Source organism: Phoca vitulina, unplaced genomic scaffold, assembly GCF_004348235.1.
Source record: "Phoca vitulina isolate PV1807 unplaced genomic scaffold, GSC_HSeal_1.0 scaffold51, whole genome shotgun sequence".
NCBI lineage: Eukaryota > Metazoa > Chordata > Mammalia > Carnivora > Phocidae > Phoca > Phoca vitulina.
This window is the reverse complement of record NW_022589754.1, coordinates 2,405,430-2,431,297: the sequence shown is the minus strand read 5'-3', so window position 1 is coordinate 2,431,297 and position 25,868 is coordinate 2,405,430. Positions and strand designations below refer to the sequence as shown.

Below are 25,868 nucleotides of genomic sequence, written 5' to 3'. Positions count from 1 at the left end.
TTTTTACTCAACTAACGTGAAAAGTTACTTTTTTAAGGAAAATTAATAAATGATATATTTAGAAACCAGTCTTTTTACATTTTTATATGGCACTCTAATGTGCTTTCTGTAACTACAGGTTTATAAGACCTGCCTGAGCAGTGAGAATCAGGGTCCTTTGGGGGGTAGCCCTCTGAACCCAGACCTGTCCTGGGCCCTGAGGCTAATGGCCCCATAATGCCTGAATGCCGACCAGGTTTTTCTGATTTGGCTTTCCTTTAACTGGTTCTCTAAAATTTTTAATAGTTTTCTGAAAGGAGACAAATAGCAGCAGTCATTTTTTTATGTGCAGATTGTTACCCATTTTCAGCCACCATCACGTCCTTCGTTATGTGTACTACAAACCTCCCTGTATGTCGGGTGAGACTGAAAGACATTTCAAATCTGCACCGTGGTCTGACTGGTAGACCACCAGTCAGATCAGTCTTCTGTGCTCTGTGGCCTTGGCCCTTTCCTTCCTTCCAAGGGGTGCTGAGAGGCCCCGGGGCTTGCTTTTTTCAACATTTCTACTGACATTGGGAAAGTGGTCCCCAGAGAGTGATGGGTGAAAGGACACCTGGAGGGAGCAGGTGTTGGCTCCATGTTTTCATTTTGCTCTAACAAGAGGAGCAGAGATGCAGAAAACACTTCCCCTGAGGATGGGAAGAGTTTTTGCTTGGGCCAGACAAAATAAAGTGACGTGGTCAAAACACATTAGTCACAGAGGCGGGCTACAGACAGTAATCAGGTGTTCTCGAGAACTTTGTCTTCCCACTGTTGCATAATGGTGACTAGTCACAAGCCTTAGTTTCAGGCACAGTTGTACAGAGTTCTTACCAAGAGAAAGTGTTAAGTGACTTTAGCACCTCCGTGTAAGGCCAGCTATCTGGGTTATTTTGGCATTAAGTACACTAGCAAAAGCTGTTTAAAAGGTGGAGCTGGGGGCACATGTACACGTGGTGGCTGCAGGCCCCCCGTATGTTTGGGTAGAACTACGAGGGCCAGCCGCCACCTGGAAAGGGTTATGCAGGGTGGGTGGACCTACACTGTCTCACTTCTACATCCCCCTCTGTTTTGCTGCCCAAATCTAAATAAATACTTTCACTTAGAGATAACTGCTTTTACTAAGAGATGATCTTTACCTATAGAAATGTATTTTGAAAACTTATTTTACACAGCAATTTTGTATCCGTTGAAACTAACCTTTATCAATAAAGCACTACTGTTTGGCCATTAAAAAATAAAAAATAAATAAAAAAATAAAAATATAAAAATAAAAAAATAAATAAAACTCAAAATCCTAGAGGAGAACCTCTTCGACATCGGCCACAGCAACTTCTTTCATGATACATCTCCAAAGGCAAGAGAAACAAAAGAAAAAAATGAACTTTTGGGACTTCATCAAGATAAAAAGCTTTTGCACAGCAGAGGAAACAGTAAACAAAACAAAGAGGCAACCCTACGGAATGGGAGATTTTTGCAAATGACATTTCAGATAAAGGGCTGGTATCCAAGATCTATAAAGCACTTCTCAAACTCAACACCCAAAAAACAAAGAATCAAGTGAAAAAATGGGCAGGAGACATGAACAGACATTTCTCCAAAGAAGACATACAAATGGCTACCAGACACATGAAAAAATGTTCAACATCATTAGCCATTAGGGAAATACAAATCAAAACCACATTGAGATACCACTTTAGACCAGTTAGAATGGCAACAATTAACAAGACAGGAAACAACAAATGTTGGAGAGGATGTAGAGAAAGGGGAACCCTCTTACACTGCTGGTGGAAATGCATGCTGGTGCAGCCACTCTGGAAAACAGTATGGAGGTTCCTCAAAAAGTTAAAAATAGAGCTACCCTATGACCTAGCAATTGCACTACTGGGTATTTACCCCAAAGACACAGATGTAGTGAAAAGAAGGGGCACATGCACCCCAATGTTCCTAGCAGTGATGTCCACGGTAGCCAAACTGTGGAAGGAGACGAGATGCCCTTTAACAGATGAATGGATAAAGAAGATGTGGTTCATATATACAATGGAATATTACTCAGCCATCAGGAAGGATGAATACGCACCATCTGCATGGACATGGATGGAACTAGAGGGGATTATGCTAAGTGAAATAAGTCAAGCAGAGAAAGACAATTATCATATGGTTTCACTCATATGTGGAAAATAAGCAATAGCATGGAGGACATTAGGGGAAGGAAGGGAAAACTGAAGGAGGTGGAAATCAGAGGGGGAGATGAACCATGAGAGACTACGGACTCCGGGAAACAATCCGAGGGTTTTGGTGAGGGGGAAAGCCTGGTGATGGGTATTAAGGAGGGCACATGTTGTAAGAGCACTGGGTATTATCTGCAAATAATGAATCATTGAACGCTACATCAAAAAAAGAAAAGAAAAGGGGCGCCTGGGTGGCTCAGTCATTAAGCGTCTGCCTTTGGCTCAGGTCATGATCTCAGGGTCCTGGGATCGAGCCCCACATCGGGCTCCCTGCTCAGCAGGAAGCCTGCTTCTCCCTCTCCCTCACCTGTATTCCCTTTCTCACTGTGTCTCTCTCTGTCAAATAAATAAAATCTTTAAAAAAAAAGAAAAGAAAAGAAAAATTTCTGTTGTTTAAGAAAAAAAAAAAAAACCTCCCTGGTATATATGACAGTCAGAGTTGAGAACCCCAAGGAACTTCAAGGACAAATTTGCAATTCAACTATATTTTAAATGTATAGTAGACCCTTAGAGCCTGCTTACCTGTGTTCTATTTCACTCTCCAACCTTTCTCCATCCTTTCCATACATCTCCTACTTTGTTTTTCCTTATCCTGAATATCAAAATAGTTTTGTTATTGGATTGTATTTCCTATAAACCATCTCAAAGATTTTGTGAAATGAAGCAAGGTATAAGTAAAATTCTCTCTCTCTCACTCATGTACACACACACACACACACACACACACACAGCAGGACCTACTTCAAACGTATAGATACAGGTTAAAATCTAGCAGCAAAATCAGTTACATAGAATGCCTCCAGGACAATTCAGAAAACATTTCTATTATCTACAAAAACCCAATTAAGCTTAGCTCTAAGTCTCTCCACCTTCCAACTCCTTTCTTACTTCTCACCTAAAAACAAACCAGAAGAAAACAAAGTACACAAAAAAAGAAAACTACCAGCAAGAATAGTAAATAATCTTTGAAAATAACATATACATGTAAACATTATATAACAAATTCTGACAAAGTACTAAAAGGCTTACCTCAATATTCCAAGTGCTTACCAGATCTTCAGAACTGCTGCTAAAGACAATGACAGCATCTACCAATAAAGAAATTTTCAAGAAGGGAAAAAATCTTGTATTTGTTTCTCAACATTAGAGATCAAGGACACTATAAAGAGGGGTGGTACCGAAACAACAATATGGGCCACAATAGCAACAGCAGCAAGTCAGGCCTTATTATGGAATGGTAAGATAATGATTACCTCTCTTGATGAAATAATCAAGGTAGGGAAATACAAAGATCCTTTCCTGAAGGAACTAACTGGAATATTTCCAGACCAGACTAGTTTAAAAGAAAATAACTTTGGAGGAAACTGGGAAGGCACCTGTGGTAGAGAGAGCAGGACCCTATTGGCCCCTCCCTCTTCCTATTCCAAATAAACCTGGTGAAAGCCCATAAGAAATACAGATGTCCCTATTCTCTTTTCTACATTCCAGAAAGTAGCACTGACCACTATTTTCAGAACGGCCCTCTGCACCCAGGGGCTGCTGACTATTTAAGACGAATATTGATGAAGCAAGAATTACAGGTCCAAGGATCATTTTAAAAGCATGAAAAGTAAAAAAAAAAAAAAAAAAAAAAAAAGCATGAAATGTTTGTTTTTTTTTTCTTTAGCTAAGTAATACATTTGCCTGTAGTAGTAAAAATTTTAAGCACACTAAGAAATCATCAGAGTGGTTTTCTCTTGTTCAAGACAATGTGAGAGAGGAGAAAGTTCATTTAGCTTTCTATCTCCCTATGCTGCAAAGATCTACTTAGCTTGGTATTAGTTCAGTGGCTAACACAAATACTTATATGGGCTGGCATGCATTAAATATCTGTTAAATTAAGTCCTATCAAAACACTCCTCGTATCTGTTTTTCCCTCTTACTTCTTCCCTCTTCTATCAGTTGCCAAATTCTAATTAGTTTATCTCTGCAAGTTCTATCCCATCAGTCCCCTCTTTTCTTCCCGTTTTGCCCTAGTTCAAAAATCTCACTACTACTTCCACTAATACAATAGCCTCTTAGCTGGTATTCCCCACCTTCAGTCTCTCCCCCACTCTAACCCCTCTTACACACGGTCATCAGTTATTTTTCAAAGCATAGATCTGGTCATATTAATCATGGCCTTGACAACCTTTAGTAGCTCCCCTTTACAAATTAACATTGAACCCTTAAACTGGCTTTAAAAGTCCCATACAATCGGGGCCTAGCCTACCTTTAGTACATCCCCTACCTCACCTCACACTATGTCTTCACTCTCACATCACAGACTTATATCCTAGCAATATTAGATTCTCCCTTCCTCTAAGACTGCCTCCATGTGTTTGCTTATATTGTCCCCATCCACCAGAAATATGTTCCCTTCATCTCTGTCTGTGAAAATATTATCCAATCTCTATTGCCCTGTGCAAATTCCACATCTTTAACAAGGCATTACCAGATCTACCCCTAAACCACTACCACAACCACCTCATTGTTGATGGTCTTTTGATTCATATAATCAGTTTCCACACATGTCTATCTTGCCTACCTAAATGTAAACCCATGGGAGTGGGCTGAGACTCAGGGTGGTATATCTTTAGACATTTCACATTACAGTACTATGTACTGCACTGCCTTGTACCCTATAAACACTTGATGAACTGAACAAATTCCTACCATGGCAAAAGTTCAGAAAGGGAAAAAAAAAAAAGTAAAAAGTAAATATCAATGACACACCTCAATAGCCAGTTACAGCAAATGGAATTGTCTCTTATTCCCCATAGTGCTCCTAACTTCATATTTTATCCCTGAATCATCCTATCTGTGATTGCAAATATGATTACTATACTTCAATGAAATGCTCAGATATAGGAAGGAAGTCTTAAGAAAAACTGCGCATAATAGGGAAAGCTGGGGGCTATGACCACAGCTATCTAAATCCCAAGATTTTAATATAGGTGACAATAATTCAGAGTTTAAGGGCAGGGAAAGGGGAATAATGATGACTATGGGAAAAGAGAAGGAACTACTGTGTATTAGAGATCTACTATATGCAAAGCACCTCTTATTTATTCTGTTATCTTTAGGATTTTTTTAACAAAAACAGTCATGGTTAAATTTGATGAGGTTACACCCTTTTCAGTTAAATTGTATTCACTATCTATAAAACATCTCCCAGCATTTTGTAATGAAACAGACTATTTTGTCCAAGAAATTAAGCTAGACACATTCCTGTTGCTATCCTACACACCCTCTTCTGAACAATAAACCCAAAGCATCAAAAGGCTAATTATTGGGGCACCTGGGTGGCTCAGTTATTAAGTGTCTGCCTTCGGCTCAGGTCATGATCCCAGGGTCCCAGGATCGAGCCCCGCATCGGGCTTCCTGCTCCGTGGGAAGCCTGCTTCTCCCTCTCCCACTCCCCCTGCTTGTGTTCCCTCTCTCGCTGTGTCTCTGTCAGATAAATAAATAAAATCTTAAAAAAAAGGCTAATTATTTATGCATAATACTGCTACAAAAACTAAAAACAAAATTTGCTTGTAGAGCTGAAATAATATTGAATTTATTTTCCCCTTCCATAAAACAATTTCATTGTGAAAGATATATGCCCTTATTTTTGTACCGATAGATACAGTTTCATTTTGTTTTGTTTTCAAAGCACCTTGATAACTGTATTAAGCCCAGTAATGAATGAATTTGTTTACATAACAATGCTTGAGGATTTTTTTTCCCCATTTACAGATGAAGAAACTAAGTCTCAGAGAAGTTAGGTAACTTGCATTGGGTCACATATCTAGTATGACTTGGAGGTGAGTTTGGAATCCAGATTAATAAACCTCCAAATCCCATGTTCTTTCCTCTATTATTACAGGGTCTCATTAAATTAAAACTAGCACTTTTTCCCAATCTGCCATATATTTGCCATTCTGGTTAAATATTTCAAGTCTGTGCCTTTAATCCCAAACTGTTTTTTATCAGTGAACTTTATTACTTTCAAAATTAACTTATTTAAACAAAGGCAGTGTTTAAGCTAAAGAAGTAATATAAAAGTACCAATTACAGAAATGAAGATGGCGGCATAGTAGGAGGACCCTTGGTTTGTCTCCTCCCTAGAACACAACTAGATGACTATCAAGTCATTCCAAATACCCAAGAAAAACAACCTGAAGACTGACAGAACTCTACAAGTAAAGGGAGAGAAGAAGCCACATCAAAGAAGAAGATAGGAAGTGAGAAGACATGGTTTGTGAGAGAAATGGATTGCTGGTGCTGAGGAGGGGAGGGGACCATGGTACCAGAGAAAGGTGAGAGAGAGAGAGAGGAGCATACAGGGGAACTCATAAGGATAACACTTCCCCGAAGCCACTGGCTGGAAAAATGAGACGAGCTGATTTTCATGAGTTTTTGCCACCAGCAGGGCCTGAAGACTGGAGTTTTAAAGGTCAGCAGGCTAGTCTGGGATAAAGCCCTGAGGATGCTGTGCTCCTCCTGGAGAGAGGCAGGCAAACAACTCCAGCGGCAGACAGAGTAGAAAGAGTGATCTGAGGAACTGCTTGCGTAACACATCGGGGAGATTACTGGCTCTTCTAGGAGCTCCTCCATGAGAGACAGCATTCACAGACGTGCCTCTCCATTTTCCTCCCCCAACCCTCAGCATAAACACAGAGCCACCTGCCAAGGGCAGCTCGGCCCCCACACTAGCCACCTAGCATGCTTACTCTGGATCCCACACCCCTGCGCTCTGGCACAAATGACCTTCCAGGTCAAGCCTCCCTCAATCCCAGCACACTGAAACACTCTCCCAGAGGACTGACACAGGCCACTGACAACATCTCCCCACCTAGAGCCTAGAGTTCTGAAAGTCCCCATGGTTGGCTGGGATAGAACCTGGAGGGTGCTGCACTGTTCCTGGAGAGAAGGCAGTAAAACAGCCCCAAAACAGACAGCATGCAGATAGCGATGTGGAAGGGTACATGGGACACACAGCAGGGAGACTATTTGCTTCTCCTGGGGTGATTCCCTGAAAGCAGCAAGCACAGAGACCCCACTCCAGGGACAAAGGAGCTGGCTGACACCATTTACCACCCCCACTCCTCAGCATAGAAATAGGACCACCTTCCGCACCACAGAGCCAATACTGGCAGCCTAATTTGTTTACACCAGGCTCCACACCCCTGTACTCTGCTGGTATGGACCTTTTAGGTCAAGTTTGCCTCTGTCTCAGTGCAGTGGGCCTCTTCCCCAGAAGACCAGCACCACCTCTCCCAATCAGAGAGCTCTGCAAGTCTTCAGTTCTAGAGGAAGTAGCATCGGGACTCATTTATCAAGCCAACCAGAACACACCTAGTTAAAATTCACCACACTCTGCCCAAGGACCAAACACTGCCCACTGCAGGCAAGGAGAGCCTCTGCAGACAGGCCTGAAAGAGAGCAGCCAAAACACAACAGCAGAGCACATATAGCACACACCAGAGACACTCCCTGAAGCACCAGACCCAGGACACTATATGAACTCTTATGCATAAAGCCATTACTATCAGGGTCAGGAAACATAAACAGGCTTTTCTAACACAGAGAAGAAGACAGAGACTTAGACAAAAGGACAAAATGGTGAAATGTATCCCAAATGAAAGAACAAGATAAGGTCATGGCAAAAGATCTAAGCAAAACAGATATAAGTAACATGCCTGATGGAGATTTTAAAGCAACAATCATAAGGATACTTTCTGGGCTTGAAAAAAGGATGATAGACTTCAGGGAGGTCCTTCTGCAGAGATAAAAGAGTCAAAAAACAGTCAGAAATGAAAAATGCAATAACTGAGATCTGAAACAGACTGGATGCAGAGAACACAAAGATGGAAGAAGCAAAGGAAAGAATAAGTGATATAGAAAAGAAAATAACGAAGCTGAACAAAAGAGAGAAAGAATTATGGAATGTGAAAATAGGGAACTCAGTGACTCCATGGAACATAATTACATTCATATTATAGGAGTCCCGGAAGAAGAAGAGAAAAAAAAAGGGACAGGAAATTTATTTCAGGAAATAATGGCTGAAAATTTCCCTAATGTGGGGAAGGAAACAGATATCCAGATCCAGGAGGCACAGAGAACTCCCATCAAAATCAACAAAAACAGGGCGCCCGGGTGGCTCAGTTGGTTGAGCGACTGCCTTCGGCTCGGGTCATGATCCTGGAGTCCCTGGATGGAGTCCCACATCAGGCTCCCTGCTTGGCGGGGAGGGAGTCTGCTTCGCCCTCTGACCCTCCCCCCTCTCATGTGCTCTCTCTCTCTCATTCTCTCTCTCCCAAATAAATAAAATCTTTAAAAAAAAATCAACAAAAACAGGCCAACACCAAGACATATTGTAATTAAATTTGCAAAATATAATGATAAAGACAAAATCCTAAAAGCAGCAAAACAAAAGCAGTGTCTAAATCACAAAGGAAGACCCATTAGTCTAGTTACAGATCTCTCAAAAGAAAGTTGGGAAGCCAGAAGGGAGTGGCATGATATATTCAAAGTGCTGAATGAAAAATCTGCAGCCAAGAATACTCTATCCAGCAAGGCTATCATTCACAATAGAATGAGAGATAAAGGGTTTCCCACACAAACAAAAACGAAAGGAGTTCGTACCACTAAATCAGAGTTCATAACCACTAAACCAGCCCTGCAAGAAATATTAAAGGGGATTCTTTGTGTGGAAAAGAAAGACCAAAAGTGACAAAGACAAGAAAGGAAGAGAGAAAATCTCCAGAAACAATGACAAAACAAATACTAAAAGGACACTAAACACATAACTATCAGTAATTACTCTGAATGCAAATGAACTAAATGTTCCAATCAAAAGACATAGGATGTCAGAATAGATTAAAAAAACAAGACACATCTATATGCTGCCCACGAGAGACTCATTATAGACCTAAGGATACGTGCAGACTGAAAGTGAGGAGATAGAAAAAAATTTATCATGCAAATGGATGTCAAAAGAAAGCTGGAGTAACAATACTTATATCTGACAAACTAGATTTTAAACCAAAAACTATAACCAAAGATGAAGAAAGGCACTATATCATAATAAAGGGGACTATCAAATAAGAAGATCTAACAATTAAAAATATTTATGCCCCCAACATGGGAGTAACCCAAATATATAAAATAATTAATAGCAAACTTAAAGGAACTCATTAATAATAATAATGTAATAGTAGAAGACTTTAATATTCCACGTACATCAATGAACAGATCATTGAAGCAGAAAATCAACAGGGAAACAATGGCTTTGAAAGACACAGTGGACCAGATAGACTTAACTGATATATACAGAACATTCCACCCTAAACAGCAGAATACACATTCTCTTCAAGTGCACATGGGACATTCTACAGACTAGATCATATATTATGTCACAAAACAGGCCTCAAAAAATACAAAATGGCTGAGATTAATACCATGCATATTTTCTTACCACAACACTATAATCCTGAAAGTCAATCAAAAGAAAAAATCTGGAAAGACGACAAATACATGAAGGTAAAAAATATGCTACTAAAGAATAAATGGGTGAACCAGGAAACCAAAGAACAAAAAAATACATGGAAACAAATGAAAATGAAAACACAATGATCCAAAACCTTTGGGATGCAGCAAAAACAGTCATAAGAGGGAAATATATAGCAATAGAGGCTTATGTCAAAAAGGAAGAAAAAATCTCAAGTAGACAACCTAACCTTACATATAAAGGAGCTAGAAAAAGAAAAATGAATGAAGCCCAAGCCAGCAATAGAAGTGAAGTAAAGATTAGAGCAGAAATAAATGATATAGAAACTAAGAAAACAATAAAACAGATCAAGGAAATCAGGAGCTGGTTCTTTTATAAAATTAATAAAATTTATAAACTTCTAGTCAGACTTATCAAAAAGAACAGAGAAAGGAACCAACTAAGTAAAATCACAAATGACAGAAGAGAAATAAGAAGAAACACCACAGAAATACAAACAATTATAAGAGAATATTATGAAAAATTATATGCCAAAATTGGACAACCTGGAAGAAATGGTTAAATTCCTAGAAACATATAAACTACAAAAACTGAAACAGGAAGAAATAGAAAACTTGAGGAGACCAATAATCAGCAAAAAATTCCATTAGTAATCAAAAATCTCCCAACAAACAAAATTCCAGGACCAGAAGGCTTCACAGGGGTATTCTATCAAACATTTAAAGACTTAATACCTATTCTTCTCAAGCTATCCCAAAAAACAGAAATGGAAGGAAAACTTCCAAACTCATTCTATGAGGCTTGCATTACCCTGATTCCTAAACCAAAGACTCAACTAAAAAAAGAGAACTCCAGGCCAATATCCTTGATGAAAATGGTTGTAAAAAAATTCTCAATAAAATACTAGCAAATTGAATCAAATAGTACATTAAAAGAATCATTCACCACAGTCAAGTGGGGTTTATTCCTGGGCTGCAAGGGTCATTCAATAATCAGAAATTAATCAATAATCAATAACAATAACAACACCACAATAATAAAAGAAAGGATAAGAACCATATGATCCTTTCAATAGATACAGAAAAAGCATTTGACAAAGTACAACATACATTCATGATAAAAATCCTCAAAAAAGTAGGGTTAGAGGGAACATACCTCAACATAATAAAGGTCATATATGAAAAACTGAGAGCTTTTCCTCTATGGTCAGGAACAAGACAGGGATGTCTACTCTTACCACTGTTATTTAACATGTTACCAGAAGTCCTATCCATAGCAATCAGGCAACAAAAAGAAATAAAAAAACATCCAAATCAGCAAAGAACTCAAACTTCCACTACTTGCAGATGACACGATACTCTATACAGAAAACCTGAAAGACTCCAACAAAAAAAAACTGCTAGAATGGATACAGGACTTCAGTAAAGTCACAGGATAAAAAATCAACATACAGCAAATTGTTACATTTCTATACACCAATAATGAAGCACTAGAAAGAGAAACCAAGAAAATGATCCCATTCACAATTGCACCAAAAACCATAAGATGGCTAGAAATAAACCTAACCAAAGAAGTAAAAGACCTGTACTCTGAAAACTATGAAACACTGGTGAAAGAAACTGAAGAGGACACAAAGAAATGGAAAAACATTCCATGCCCAGGGACTGGAATAACAAACGTTGTTAAAATGTCTATACTACGCAAAGCAATTTACACATTTAATGCAATCTTTATCAAAATACCAACAACATTTTTCAGAGCTAGAATAAACAATCCTAAAATTTTTATGGAACCCCAAAAGACCCCGAATAGCCAAAGCAATCTTGAAAAAGGAAAGCAAAGCTGGAGGCATCACAATTCCAGACTTCAAGTCATATTACAAAGCTGTAGTGATCAAGACAGTATTGTACTGGCACAAAGATAGACACATAGATCAATGGAACAGAATAGAAAACCCAGAATTGAACCCACAACTATACAGTCATCTGATCTTTGACAAAGCAGGAAAGAATATCCAATGGGAAAAAGACAGTCTCTTCAACAAATGGGGTTTGAAAAACTGGGCAACAACATGCAGAAGGATGAAACTGTACCACTTTCTTCCACCATACGCAAAAATAAATTCAAAATGGATTAAAGACCTAATTGTGAGACAGGCAATCACTAAAATCCTAGAGGAGAACACAGGCAGTAACCTCTTTGACATCAGCTGTAGCAACTTCTTCTTAGATAAGTCTCCTGAGGCAAGGGAAACAAAAGAAAAAAAAAAAAAAAACTACTGGGATGTCATCAAAACAAAAAGCTTCTGCACAGTGAAGGAAATAAGCAACAAAACTAAAAGGCAACCTAGCGAATGGGAGAAGATATTTGTAAATGGCATATCTGATAAAGGGTTAGTATCCAAGATATATAATAACTTATAAACCTCAATACCCAAAAACCAAATAATCCAGTTAAAAAATGAGAAGACATGAATAGACATTTTTTTTATAAATAGACATTTTTGCAAAGAAGACATACAGATGCCCAACAGACACCCTGAAAAGATGCTCAATATCACTGATCATCAGGGAAATACAAATCAAAACTACAATGAGATATGACCTCATACCATTCAGAATAGCTAAAATTAACAACACAGGAAACAAGAGATGTTGGTAAGGATGCAGAGAAAGGGGAACCCCCTCATACTGCTGGTGGGAATGCAAACTGGTGCAGCCACTCTGGAAAACAGTATGGAGGTTTCTCAAAAAGTTAAAAATAGAACTACCCTATGATTACACTACTAGGTATCTACCCAAAGCATATAAAAACACTAATTCAAAGGGATACATGAACCCGAATGTTTATAGCAGCATTATCTACAATAGCCAAGTTATGGAAACAGCCCAAGTATCCATCGAATGATGAATGGATAAAGATGTGGTGCGTGTGTGTGTGTGTGTGTGTGTGTGTATGTGTATATATATATATATATATATATATATGAATATTTCTCAGCTATAAAATATTATAAAATATAAAATATTATAAAAATATTTCTCAGCTAAAAAATATTTCTCAGCTATAAAAAGAATTTGGAAGGACATGGATGGAGCTAGAGAGTATTATGCTAAGTGAAATAAGTCAGTCAGAGAAAGACAAATACCATATGATTTCACTCATGTGGAATTTAAGAAACAAAACAAACAAATATGGGGGTAAAAAAGAGAGGAAAACCAAGAAACAGAATCTTAACTATAGAGAACAAACTGATGGTTACCCAAGGGGGAGTGAGTGGAGCAATGGGTTAAATAGGTGATGGGTATTAAGGAAGGCACTTGTTATGAGCACAGGGTATTGTATGTAAATGTTGAACTACTAAATTCTAAACCTGAAACTAATATTACACTGTATGTTAAGTAATTGGAATTTAAATAAGAACTTGGGAGAAAAATTAATAAATAAAAGTACCAATTACAGTGTAATATGATATGATATAATATGCAATTTGAAAACTATAATCAATTCCTCCTTCAGGAAGCAAGCACTCTCTCACCAAAAAACAACCAACCAACCAACTAAATGCATACTGTAATGTACATAGCACTAACTCATGAAAAGTTCACTTTACTATATCCGGCTGTTCTTTATAACCCTTACCCAGGAATGTCCATTACCCAATCACACCTCAAGTAACACCTCTTCCCTCATCTTGACAAAATCTGGTCAAGAGCTAAAATTGTGTCTTCCTGTGGGGTGATGCTCCTTGAAGTCCCTATTCCTAGTATACCTAATTGAGACAGTCCCTGCAAGAGCTCTCACAACCAAAGCTTCTTGCTTATCCTATTTCCCTTCTCCCAAGAACCTTCTTCCCAGTAGCCAAAAGAACCCATATTTCCCCTCTTAAGGCCAATTTTCCACCTCTCACTGGGACAAAGCTAGTTCTTATTTCGAACCTCCAACACATTTTCCCACAGGACAATTTTACAAACAGTGGTTAGGCTCTTCATCATTATAGCTCCCTATTGCGTGCCCTGGTCTAAAAATGTAACTGTTAATAACTGTTTCCTGTGAAAAAGCATGTTCAGCACCTCAAACAACCAATCCTCACACTTCTGAATAATTCAGAGGTTAACAACTGCCCATGAAACAAGACAAGTAAAAGATACTGAAAAAGACTCCGCAGTATATAATAGAGCACATAATCTTTAATTTTACCAGGATTCAACACACACAAAAACTGACAGAAATTACTTTCTTTGACATTAAAGTTAACACATTCTCACTCACATTTTCTTTAAGGATTCCAACACATTTTCAAAAAATATATTCTACAATGAAAGTGCCTAAGGTCCTAAAAACTATCATGATTGGGGCTGCAAAGCTCATGCTGAAGGGTTAACATTTCTAAAGCCAACATCAACAAACATGTAATTAAAAGTCAGTCGGAGAAAGACAAATATCATATGATTTCACTCATATGTGTAATTTAAGAAACAAAACAGATGAATATAGGGGAAGGGAAGGAAAAATAAAATAAGATGAGATCAGACAGGGAGATAAACCATAAGAGACTCTTAACTATAGGAAACAAACTGAGGGTTGCTGGAGGGGAGGTGGGTGGGGGGATAGGGTAACTGGGTGATGGGCATTAAAATGGAACGCACTTGATGTAATGCCCAGTGGGTGTTATATGCAACTGATGAATCACTAAATTCTACCTCTGAAATTAATAATATATACTGTATGTTAATTAAGTTGAATTGAAATAAAAAATTTAAAAAAAAAAGAAACTCTGGGGGGGGCGCCTGGGTGGCTCAGGCGATTGAGTGTCCACCTTTTGGTTCTGGCTCAAGTCATGATCTCAGGGTCATGAGATTGAGTTCCATGTCGGGCTCTGCACTCAGCGGGAAATCTACTTGAGATTCTCTCCCTCTGCCCCATCCTAGCTTGTGCTCAAGCTCACTCTCTCTCTCAAATAAATAAATAAATCTTTAAAAAAAATTAAAAAATAAAGTCTGTGAGGTAAAATTGTTTCCTTCTTATCAAAAGAATACTGTTATAAACAAACAACAACAACAAAACCCTATTTTACATGCTAAACAGGTCTGTTCAGATGTAGCAGTTTTCACCTAGAATATTTTTAACTAAGTCACTTGAAGCATTAAACCTAATCAATCATAACTGTTTTAGACAAAGGAGGCAGAAATACTATCTTTGCCACATTACCTTCACCTTTTGTTTTACTTTACAAGATTTAGCAATTTTCACTTGAGTATTTTTCCAAATTGATGACTTAGAGAGACCCATTGTTAAATCTCTAAAACATACTGCAAACAACAAAAACACCATATGTGGTAATTATGATTCAAAACATTTCTCCATTCTAATTTAACAAAAATAATAAAATAGTAGGCATGCAAAAGGCTCTCCATCTCCCACCCCATCCTTATAGACAAACATTTAATTGTTTTTATATACCAGATACCTGAGACTATAAGTCAACTGATTACATACGTGAATAAAATAAAATTCCTCTCCCTTTGAATGGTCTTGCTAGAAAATTCTTGCAAGTATGAAACATCCTTATATTCCAAGAAGAAATTTACCTTTCTTCACTTATCCTGTTCTTAAGAGATGTAGAATATTAAAATGCATTTTGGAACTCCTTAGTTTACTAGTAAAATATTTACTATAGGGGAGAGGGTTCAACTTTAGACTCCTTCTGAATTTATTTCTATTACATTTCTTGTTAAATGTTATCCTGGCACGGAATTTTAACCACAATTTAGTTGGAAATGTGAAAAAGAAAAAAGAATGATTTAAACAGAGAACAGTCCAAAGTGTATTTTTAAGGATGGAGCAAGTACTGGAAGACAATTTAGCATCCTGAGATGTGGAGGATTGTGATTGCCAGTCCTACCTCAAAATATCCTACTGTGAGTCAATTTGGCATTCAAGACTTTTTATGAGGTCTACTGTGGCCTCTACTAGAGTATTAAGCTGCTAATCCATTAAGTTATTAGAAAAGGATCTGATTTTCTATCCCAAAAGGCTCATTTTTAGAGTTTAAATGCTGCCCGCTTCTAACAACAACAATAGCAGTAACACTAAAAACAGAATACCTGTGCACATCTAAGTTTTCACTGCACAGCTGACCTAAGTCCAACCAGAACAGTTTCAGAAGAGCGGGAAGAGAGGAGAACCAAAATATTCTGGTTGAACCTCAAAGTCTTCCAAAGATTCATCTTACAAGAGCTAGGGTTTACTTTGTGTTTTCTTTTACTGACCAACGGGGCGGGGACAGCAATTGGGGAAAGAAGGACAGGAGGAAGAGGGTGGTAGAAATGAGGGGACCACAGAACATCGCATTAACGTCAACAAAGAAACCTGGGCACAAATTAATCTCCACTCGGGTTGTTACAAAACCCACAGCATGCCATGGAGAAACTAGAAAGCTAAGTAAGGAGCACACATCCCTATGAGCAAATGTCCCCAGAGTTATTCTGTCACCTAGGTGTGTGTTTTGTTTTGGTTTGTGTGTGTGTGTGTGTGTGTGTTTTGTTTGTTTTGTTGTTGTTTTGCGCTGGGTTCCTAAAGTACCCGGGTTCAACAGCCTGCTGGAATCAGCAGCTGTCCGTGAAAGTGGTCCCAGAGAGCAAACCTGGCGCAACAGAGAAAGAGGAACGTGCTGAGCCAGGCGCGGCACCTGGCGCGTTCCCCAGTCCCACTCCAGGTCGCAAAGTGAAGAAACTTAGTCACAACTCCAGCGTGGCCCGGGAGGCAGGAGCTCCTTCTGAGATCGAGCCCGGGCCGCGGCTGCTCGGACTCCTCACGCCCTAGCCCGCCGTCTCCGGAGCGAAAGCACAGTCGGGGTACTGCGTGCTTCGCCGTCCCGCAGCCTCAAGGGAGCTTGCCTGGGCACCCCGCTCCCTAGCCCCACGACCTTCTCTCTCGGGCCTCCAGCCAGGGTCCTGGGGGGGGGGGGGGGTTGGCTCCAGCCCTTGGCCACCACACTAACCTCGCCGCTGCTCGCGCCGCCTCCGAAAACCTCCATTTCTTGGTTCCAGAGCTCGTCCTGAGGAGAAAACGGTAGCATCGCCCCTTCAGGAGCACTTGAGCAGGAGCTGCCAACCACTGGCGCAGCCGCGCATCCCGCCGTTTGAGCTTGCCGGCCGCCGCCACCACCACCAGAACCCCCAGCCCCTCCTTCAGCGACCGCTGCCCTAGCTGCAGGGTGCCCTCAGAGGCTGTGAGCGGAGGATCGCCGCCGCGGGCAGCCGCTCCCCATAGACAGGAAAACTCTGTGCTGCCTCACGGAGAGCTCTACTCGGCTTGTGCTCACCACTGCCGCCACCGCGACTGTAGTTCGGCGTTGACTCTGTCCCCCACCCCGTTTCCTAGGGCCCCCTCCCAGTACCCAGCTCCGTCAATATGGCGGCAGCGGCGGCGTTACCTGTGCAGGGCCGGGAACAACCCCCCCCCCCCGCCCCCCGCCCCCCGCCCCGGGCGGCAGCACAGTAGCGTCACCCGAACGTCAGTGGAGATTCCCCAGCCTAGGGTGAAGAGGGGGTGGGAACAAAGAGCGGGGGTGAATACCGAAGACCGCGTGGTTGGGGGTGGGTAAGAGAGGAGGAGGACGCGCTGGGCGAGGAGGCGGGAGAAGAGTAGTAAAGCCACTGGAGCGCCGCAGTAAACCTACCCACTACATGGAGCATGCGCGTCGCTGTTCACACATGCTCAGCAGGCCCTCCCAAGTCTACGAAGCCGGCTTGCAGGCGGGAGGATTCCCAAAACGAATGTGGGAACCGGGAGACACTCTGGAGCATTGGAGGAGTCAGTGTCAGGGGAGGACTCCAGGAATATCTGCTTGCAGGGCTCACAGAAGGAGGTGTCCTATACACCGAATCACACCCATTTTTTTATAGTGACGAATAGTGGAGCGGGGATTTTATACATTGGGCTTCTAGAAACTGGAGGCAGGAAGAAAATGCATTTAAAATAAACTAGTATACCTGCACTCCCTAACTCTTCCACCCCCTGTCCCTCTCCGCATTTCCATAGTATTGATGACATGCAGTGTTTCTAGTGTTCACACACACATGCACACAAATATGTCACTTATTGAACTCTACTTGTGGCATTGAAGGCAGAATGTACGAAGCTAATTTCACCCCTACCCCGCTCTGAAGGTATTAGACCTGTAGTGAAATAATCATTTTTCTATCCTCTTCCAATGGAACGTTTACTGCTTTGCTACTCTGAGCCACACACTGTACTAGGAGCTAGCGATATAACTAAGATAAATAAAGTACAGTCTCATACACGGGGAATGATCAAGATCTTTACTGAAACACTTCAGAACCCATGGTAAAAAAGTGATTCCACCTTTGACACTTCAAGGAGACTTAAAATAGCAAAGGTAACAGCGACAAGGCGGCTCAGTACCTTGGAGAGGTTTCTAATGGTCAATGTAAAACGCAAGCACCCTTTCCCCACTGCTACACCTAGGGCTGCTGTGTTGTGCTCGAGGAAAACACTGAACTATGCCCTCCATTTATTTCACCATCTGGCGTCCAGCACTATGTAAGTAAAAAGCAGACCACAGAGGTTGGCACTGAATAGCAAACAAGGATCACTAAAGGTGCCCTCCCACCCACACTGCTTAAAATCCCAGGGAAAAGAGTGAGCTTTACAAATATGATTCTGTAAAAGTGAAAACTTTCAAAGTAGTGGGTGCATGGAGCTATAAACAGTGAAAATGTGCATGTGCACACACTTGCATAAATTCCTGTTTGGCTGAACTGGCAGTGTTCTTAAATAAGGCCCACCATTTTGAGCACTGGATTTCATCCTTTCTTGCCGCTCAAAGGCTTTGTTCTGCAATTCTCCATCACCAACCCCTTCGCATCATATATTTTTGTCCCTTTACTGGACCTTTCCCATCAGCAAAAATGTATTGTTGTTACTGACCTTAACTTGCTGACCTACTTATTAACATTTGATGCAGTTTATGACTCCTTTATTTTATTTTATTTTTTTATGACTCCCTCCTTATTTAAACATTTTCTTCACTTGGCCTCCAGAACAAAACTGTTCATTTTCCTCCTACATCACTGGCCATTTCTTCTCAGTGCCCTTTGCTGGACAATCCCTCATTTTCCCAGTATCTAGAAGTAGAAACTTCAGGGTTCCATTCTCCATCTATCTTTCCCAGCAGCCTAGGTATTTCCATAACCCATCCATTTCCATGGCTTAAAATATCATCTCTATGCTGAGAACACTCAAATTTTATCTCTAACCACAAACTCTTGAAGTCAAGACTTATACATGCAACTGTCTATTTTACTTAGATCTAATAGGTATCTCAAACTTAATCTATTCAAAACTGAATTCTTGATTCAACCTCAACCAATGTGCTCCTTGCCTGGACTTCTCCAGGCAATTAATGACCTCCACCATCCACCTAGTTTGCTGCACAAATGTCACTTCAGAGTGCTTCTATGACTGTCCTTTCTACAACGCAATTCCCATAACTCTCTAACCACTCCCTGCCTTTTCTTCATAACAGCAATCAACATAGGGTCTATATTTGTTTATTTTTTCCTATGAGCACCAAATATACTACCTGGAACATAATGGAGCTCAGTAAATATTTACTGAACAAATTAGTGTGTCCTTTGCTATTATTGTTTTGTGCATTTGATAAATACATCACATCAACGATATCAAGAAGCTTCCTCACTATGAATGTATTTTTTTTCTTTTTCCAAATTTTTATTTAAATTCCAGTTAGTTAACATAAAGTGTAATATTAGTTTCAGGTGTAGAATTTAGTGATTCAACACTTACATACAACACCCAGTGCTCATCACAGCAAGTGCCCTGCTTAATACCCATCTCCTATTTAACCCATCCCCTCTTTCAGGAACCCTCCATTTGTTCTCTATAGTTAAGAGTCTCTTCTTGGTTTGCCTCTTTTTCCCCCCTATGTTCATTTGTTTTTTAAATTCCACATATGAGTGAAATCATATGGTATTTGTTTTTCTCTGACTGACTTTTTTCACTTAGCATAATACTCTCTAGCTTCATCCATGTTGTGGCAAATGGCAAGATTTCATTCTTTTTATGACTAAGTAATATTCCATTATGAATGTATTGGGTTTCTGTGTTAAATTTAGCCTTCATATATGTTCATTCATTCAACAATCCTCTTCGCTTATAAACATACATACATCTCTCTCATTTAAAAAAATCAAAATCCTTTCCTCAACTCAAGGATTTTAATAAATTCCTGTTTCTCAGTTCTTTCAGTTAACATGTCCTTTTATGTCTACCTCAAATATTTTTTTAATTTTTTAAAGATTTATATTTATTTATTTGAGAGAGACAGAATGAGACAGAGAGAGCACATGAGACGGGGGAGGGTCAGAGGGAGAAGCAAACTCCCTGCCAAGCAGGGAGCCTGATGCGGGACTCAATCCAGGGACTCCAGGGTCATGACCTGAGCCGAAGGCAGTCGCTTAACCAACTGAGCCACCCAGGCGCCCTCAAATATTTTTTTTTTTTTAAATATCTGCTCCATCCTCCATTGTCATTGCCTCAGTTCACCTCATAGAATATGCCCTTGACTAGTGATACTAATGATTCCTCTTATCTTGACTTTCTGACTCTAAATTTATACTCTTTGTCCAATCCATCCTCTTCACTGGCAGCCCAGGAATCAAAATTCCTCAATGATACTCCATCATCTCTAGTAAAATATCCACACTTGTTATCTCTGAATGCAAATGTTCTCACCAACTGGCCTCTGACTATCTTTCCAGCTTCATCTACCATCTCAAATTCCAGTCAGATCTATGCACATCTTATTGTATCTTCCCTCTCTTAGTCTTCCTAAACAACTTACTTTTAATAGCAGTCAATACTAACAACTACTATTTACTGAGAGCCCACTATGCTCCAAGCATATGCTCTTCATGAATTCATTTAGCCCTTATAAAAATTTGTAAAAATTTGTATTATTTGTATTTTACAGATGAGGAAACTGAGCCTGGAAAAGGTTCAGTGATTTTACCAAGACCTCACAGACATTAAATGGAAATTCTAGAATTAAAACTACATCTGTCTGATGCCAAAACTTCTACCCCACTCTGTTGCTCTGTGAAACCCCTCTGATATTACCTTCCCCTCTCCATACCCTCCTTACACTCATCCCTGGGGAAAATTAGTCACCCATTCCTCTTTACTTCCATAAAATCTTTTCCATATCCTTATTTCAACACTTCTTTAATTTTCTTTACTAACAAACTTTGAGAATTTGATGTTAATGAATTAACCTATTAAGCTCTGTACTCACAGGATATGTCTGGTGCTCAATACATCGGATGGACAAACAATATTTTTCTACTCTAGCCAGACACTGTGTTAAAGCTGTGGGCTAATATAAAAATGTATGACAGTACTTAACTCTGCAGAGTTTAATACTTATTTGCTCTATTTTGATTTCTTATATCAAAGACATATTGTCTGATTTTAAGTTACTAGTAACCAGGACCTATTATATACAATTTCGACTAGTTCAGAGGTCCTTAGCTTCTTGGTGAAAAACATGATGACTTTATTTAGCACAAAGGCAGGTATTAAGGAAGACTCAAGCTTCAGTCTTCTGCAAAGTATACATAGCAGAGATTCTTGCTTTCTCTTTAGTCTTCAGGAAATCTTTAGCCTGAAATTTTCTGTATGCCTGTGTATCTCTAGATTTCCATTTATTGGAGGATAACATTAGAAGTCTACACAATATTTAGTAATATTTCGGTGACTCTGGAACTGGGATGTACTATATCTAGTCTCTAAATAATATATTGTTCATCACAAAAAGGTAATGAGATAGGCTCCAGCATTAGATCATGTGTTCTGAGTATTTTCAGGACTAAAGAAAAGGTATACTTAAACATTCAAAGTGACTTATTTACCCTGTGATAAATGACACACATTGGATTACCAGGGTCAAAGGTGAAAATAAGTGGTCATGTAATTTAACTGAATAAAGTTAACTGACCCATATAGAGATAAATCTTTCTTGGCCCCAATAAAGGGGTGTAAAATATAAACTAAGGGCCTTTGATCAACAGATCACAGACCACCCACAGATTCTACACTATGGTTCTGATTTCTAAACTGTAGTATTTACAAAGTAATGCATATTTGGTCTATAAGTATAGAAAGAGCCACTTAGTCACTCAGTATTCTATGCTTATTTCCCCAAAGTTTGTAACCCAAATAGCTAGAAAATGGTGAGCCAACATAGAACATAAAACATTATTAGGAAAATATTCAAACATTTCATTTTGAAGGTATTCAGACATAAACTATAAAAGTAGATTCATGTACACAAACAGGGAAGTTTTAAGTGTTTAATAAATACTTATAATCTTTAGATAATTCCTTGGGAGTGCCAGAGAACTTTCATTCTCTAAAAATAATGAATAACTTTAGGCCTTCTACAAATCAATTTCAAAAGGGGAGCAATTCACACTTACTTATCAAATGTAAGCTCATTAGTGCTTTTTGTTGAAATTAATGAAATTAAACAATAAATAAATGATAAATATTATCATAGTTTAATAGTTGTTCTTCTTTGGACAGTAACTAAAGTTTATCGTACATAAAAAATGAAAGCCCTTAATAATACTAGAGATTAGGAAGAGTAGTAACCATCATTTGTAGTCTAACTCTTAAGATATTTATGAAAGATACTTACATTTCATGAGTTAGCTTCAACTCATTAAATTGTAATAATGGTATGTGCTACAAAGGCATTCCACTGTATCACAACAGTAATAGTTGACAAAATGGATACATTTTTGTAAGCCAAAGGAATATACCACATGTAAAGGCAATCTGGCTGCCCATGTCCTTCACAGCATTGTTCACAAAGGTTGAGTTAGCCGATTTGACAAGTAACTTGGTGTCTCTTCCTTAACTCACAATTTTCCATTGGGTCCCTAACAAATCCTGGAACCTTGTTGAGGAGAGTTCCTTCTGAGATAAGGTGACCATTCACTGATTAAGAATATGGGAGTAGTTTTGTTACCCTATACAAACGTCAAACATACTCATAAATCTGTAAAGCAATTAAAATATATAAATGTGTGCAACTACCAATTTAATTAGTTTCAGAATGTCTTTGCATATAATTCACAAAGCTGTTTTCACCTACAATAACATGTAATTAGAGTTCTCATGACTGAAGTAATGATAAAAGGTTTCCCTGGTCCCATCCATACCTGCTTACTAGGTTTTCCAAATATTTAAGGTTTCTAAATAAAATTTACATTAAACTGAACTAGATAATTTTAGGCTTACTGTCATGGTCTTATTAACAGCGTACTCTTAAGTCACTGCTAAGTATGCCTCAGAATTTTCTGCAGGGCTTTATCAAAACACAGATTGCTGAACCCCACTGTTTCTAATTCAATAAATTGAGGTTGGAAACTGAGCGTTTGCATTTCTATCAAGTTCCTAGGGATTCTACTGATGCTGGTTTGGGGACTGCACTTTGAGAACAACTGCTTTTTAAGTTATAATTAGCCAAAGTAAGAGATAGATATTTTAGAGTAATTTTGTTCAAAAAGCCTAAATAATTCATTTTAATTTCAGATCTTTTGAACTCATATGACATATGAATAGAGACTTGGAAAGTAAATTTAAATTTAAATATAAATTTTCAAAGGAAAACCTATAGAAGGTTCAAACCCTATTGAGGCATTTTAAGACCATATAAAAACAGTTGGCATGTTAATAACTTATTCTTAGTGTACAGAGTTGAATATAATAAAAAGTGACTTTTGTCTGATGCCCTGTTTTAGGTATTCAAGTAGGAAAATGGGCAAATTTGGAGGTGACTACAGAAGAAAAGGATCAAGACAACTTCAGGTAGACGTGGTGTAATACCCTGGATAGCTCCCTGGAATAGTTGTTGCTTTGAGTCTAAGCCTGATCTCACCTAAGTAAGCCTCTTTTCTACTTAGAGCCCCACTCCTTGTTAGAATTCTGAATGTTCAAGAAGGCCACAAATTTATATAAAGTTGAGTCCCTAGGAACTAGGGGGTGGAGGATTATTTATATTTCCTAAGTAATATTTGGACCCCCTGTCAGATGAAAAGGGTATATATTTTCATATATGTTTTATCTACATATGTAGATAAAACAAGACATTTCAAGGGGCGCCTGGGTGGCTCAGCTGTTAAGTGTCTGCCTTCGGCTCAGGTCATGATCCCAGAGTCCTGGGATCGAGCCCCACATCGGGCTCCCTGCTCCGTGGGAAGCCTGCTTCTCCCTCTCCCACTCCCCCTGCTTGTGTTCCCTCTCTCACTGTGTCTCTCTCTGTCAAATAAATAAAAAATCTTAAAAAAAAAAAAAAGACATTTCAAACTAAGAATTGGCTTTCATCCTGAAACTGAGAATCATTTTCATTATTTCCTTTCTGTATTTAGTGAGTGAGAGTTCATTTAGCTCCTAAATTATTTATTGAACTGACCTAAAGTCTAGTCTCAACAGGTTTTCAAAGTGAATGTAATACAAAATAGTCTTACAACTTCTTAACATGTTCCTAGAAAATACATCTTATATAAGCATTGAAAGTTCTTAAAGGCAACACAGCTTCTACCTAACTTCTCTGCTTTTTACAACTTTTAGTATATTTAAATGGAAATTTAATTAAAGCAAGATTAAAACCTATTTTAAACAAAAAATTGTACATGCTTAATGTGTACAATATGATGATTTGGTATACATATACACGTAAAGGATTACTATAGTCAAGCTGATTAACATATCATTTCCTCATAGTTACCATTTTTTTGTGTGTGATGAGAGCACCTGAAATCTATTCTCTTAGCAAATTTCCAGTATTAAATATAGTATTATTAAAAATAGCCATCATGCTGTAGATAATCTCTAGACTTATTCATCCTACGTAACTCCAACTTTGTATTCTTCACTCAATATCTCCCCATTTCCTTTGCCTCCTTGCCGCTGGTAACTACTATTCTACTTTCTGCTTCTTTGTATTAGACTTTTTTAGATTCCACATGTAAATAAGAATACCCAGTGTTTTTCTTTTTGTGTCTGGTTTATTTCACTTAGCACAATTTCCTCCATGTTCATCCATGTCATTACAGATAGGGGGATTTCCTTCTTTTTCATAATTAGATAATATTTCAAATATCACATTTTCTTTATCCATTCACTGATTGACAGACTGTTTCTATATTTCGGTTATTATGAATAATGCTTCAGTGAATATGGGAGTGCAGATATCTCTTCAGAGTACTGAATTCATTTCTCTTGGGTATATATCCTGAGGAGAAATTGCTGGATCATATGGTAAGTTCTATTTTTAGAACTCTACCCTTACTTGGAGGTCAATCAATGGTATTTCTTGTCTTATGAATTTTAATCCATTTGAAGAAAATAAGTTCAAATTTTACTTAAGTGGATAGTATTCAAACTGACTCTAATATGATACCCTAAAAACCCTTTGTTATTTATCATATGACATTTAAATTAAAAAAAATATATTAAAAACACAAATACTGTAAATTAAACCAGGGGAGATTTTGCAGCCTTTTAAAAATAATAAAATATTAACATTGGAATACACCTTAGACCTAGAATAGATAACTGGGCCTATATAAAAGAAGATGAGATAACAAAGGAAACTCATATATGTCCTCTCCTTCAATATTCTTTAAGCAAATTGATTACTTAAGAAGATATTAACCAAAGTTCCACTTCAACATAGGATGTAGAAAAGATGGAAAGAGCATCACTTTTACCCTAACAACAACAGAAAAGGCAAATAAGCAACAAAATCATAACATTTCTTGAACCCATAAGAGTTGATGTCAAAGGACAACAGAATAGCCCCAAATCCAAAGACAAGACTTCCAAGGACAGACAGAATGCAAATTGGTTCACCTATAGCAGAACACTAGGGTACTAGACATAGGGTGCAATAAAACAGTAAGGAGAATTGAGTTAAATATTTCACTGAATTGCCTAAAGCCAAATGTGGAATAGCATGACATCATAGAATTTCTTGGAGTTGCAGA

The 25,868-nt window shown here is 38.7% G+C and overlaps 1 protein-coding gene across 3 annotated transcripts in view; it reads right to left on the bottom strand.

Annotated features, from left to right (window-relative positions):
* Positions 1-17,122, bottom strand: part of RPS6KA6 (ribosomal protein S6 kinase A6) — a 200,487-nt gene extending 183,365 nt beyond the window's left edge. For all 3 annotated transcript variants that reach the window (XM_032387854.1, XM_032387856.1, XM_032387855.1), the window contains exon 1: positions 16,772-17,122. In XM_032387854.1, coding sequence (XP_032243745.1) covers positions 16,772-16,849 — 78 coding nt within the window. In that variant the 5' untranslated portion in view covers positions 16,850-17,122. The remainder of the gene's footprint in view (positions 1-16,771) is intronic.
* Between the last annotated feature and the right edge of the window lie 8,746 nt (positions 17,123-25,868).